Source organism: Mandrillus leucophaeus, unplaced genomic scaffold (assembly GCF_000951045.1).
Source record: "Mandrillus leucophaeus isolate KB7577 unplaced genomic scaffold, Mleu.le_1.0 Scaffold279, whole genome shotgun sequence".
NCBI lineage: Eukaryota > Metazoa > Chordata > Mammalia > Primates > Cercopithecidae > Mandrillus > Mandrillus leucophaeus.
This window is the reverse complement of record NW_012102909.1, coordinates 2,971,809-2,973,061: the sequence shown is the minus strand read 5'-3', so window position 1 is coordinate 2,973,061 and position 1,253 is coordinate 2,971,809. Positions and strand designations below refer to the sequence as shown.

General features: G+C 39.1%; 1 protein-coding gene across 1 annotated transcript in view; it reads left to right on the top strand.

The window, feature by feature from the left end:
• SNRPG (small nuclear ribonucleoprotein polypeptide G) overlaps window positions 1–1,244 on the top strand; it is a 19,475-nt gene extending 18,231 nt beyond the window's left edge. The window contains exon 4 of the mRNA XM_011985037.1: window positions 1,149–1,244. Coding sequence (XP_011840427.1) covers window positions 1,149–1,199 — 51 coding nt within the window. The 3' untranslated portion in view covers window positions 1,200–1,244. The remainder of the gene's footprint in view (window positions 1–1,148) is intronic.
• Window positions 1,245–1,253: the final 9 nt, after the last annotated feature.

Below are 1,253 nucleotides of genomic sequence, written 5' to 3'. Positions count from 1 at the left end.
TGAGACACCACACCCCCTGATAAGTATTCTTATCTTCATTTATGGCTTATCTACTAGGTCAAGCACTATTCTCCTAGGGCCCTTTTTTAATAACCTTTCTGCCTCTAGGTTCTGTCCTTTTCAAACTTTGGTGTATTTATATATCTTGTTGCCACGACACTTATGATTGTCATTCCCCCCAAATGTGAAACTCTCACTGACTCATTGTTAGTTTCTGATGTCCTCCAAACACTAAGATTGGCATTTGAAGCTTTCCAAGATTGAGTGCCAAGTATCTTTGTTTCCTGATTCTCTTCATGAACTTTTTACTGCATTCAAATTAGATTACTTCCTTATCCTCTTATACTTTGTCTTCATCTCAGTTCTGTCTAGAATTTCCTAAAATCTCCTTTTCAAAATTCTACCCAATTTCCAAGACCCAGGTAAAATGTCATTTTCATAAAGCATGCCTTTCACAATTTCCCATCCTGGTTTGTTCCCTAAATGATCTTATACCTCCAGACTGTACCTAACATACTCTACTGTACATATTTTACTCATTAATTTTTGGATCCCATAGAGTCAGGGATGGGCATTTAGAGTCCTGCATTTTAAAAGATGAAATTAGGGCCAGATGTGATAGCTCACACCTGTAATCCCAGCACTTTGTGAGACTGGGGTGAGCAGATCACTTGAGGTCAGGAGTTTGAGACCATCCTGGCCAACATGGTGAAACCCTGTCTCTACTAAAAATACAAAAATTAGCTGGGCGTGGTAGAGGGGCTTCTGTAATCCTAGCTACTTGGGAGGCTGAGGCAGGAGAATCGCTTGAACCTGGGTGGCAGAGGCTGCAGTGAACCAAGATTGCACCACTACACTCTAGCCTGGGCAACAGAGTGAGACTCTGACTCAAAAAAAAAAGGTGAAATTAAGTCATTGGAGACTTGGCATTAGAATCTCACAAAGCTAATTGTTAGCCTTAAATCTAGAAGATGTCGGTCTTACAAAGGGCTTAGAGTTGTTTGGTGACCTTTTGGCTTGAACAAAGCTTTACAAAACAAACTGACATGTAGTATTGAAAAACCATTAATGATTTGGTGAAAATTCGTAAATCATCATAGTTATGTTGTTACATGAGTTCTTTTCAAATTTATTTTTCTCTTTCTTAGGTAATACGAGGAAATAGTATCATCATGTTAGAAGCCTTGGAACGAGTATAAATAATGGCTGTTCAGCAGAGAAACCCATGTCCTCTCTCCATAGGGAAATTAGGT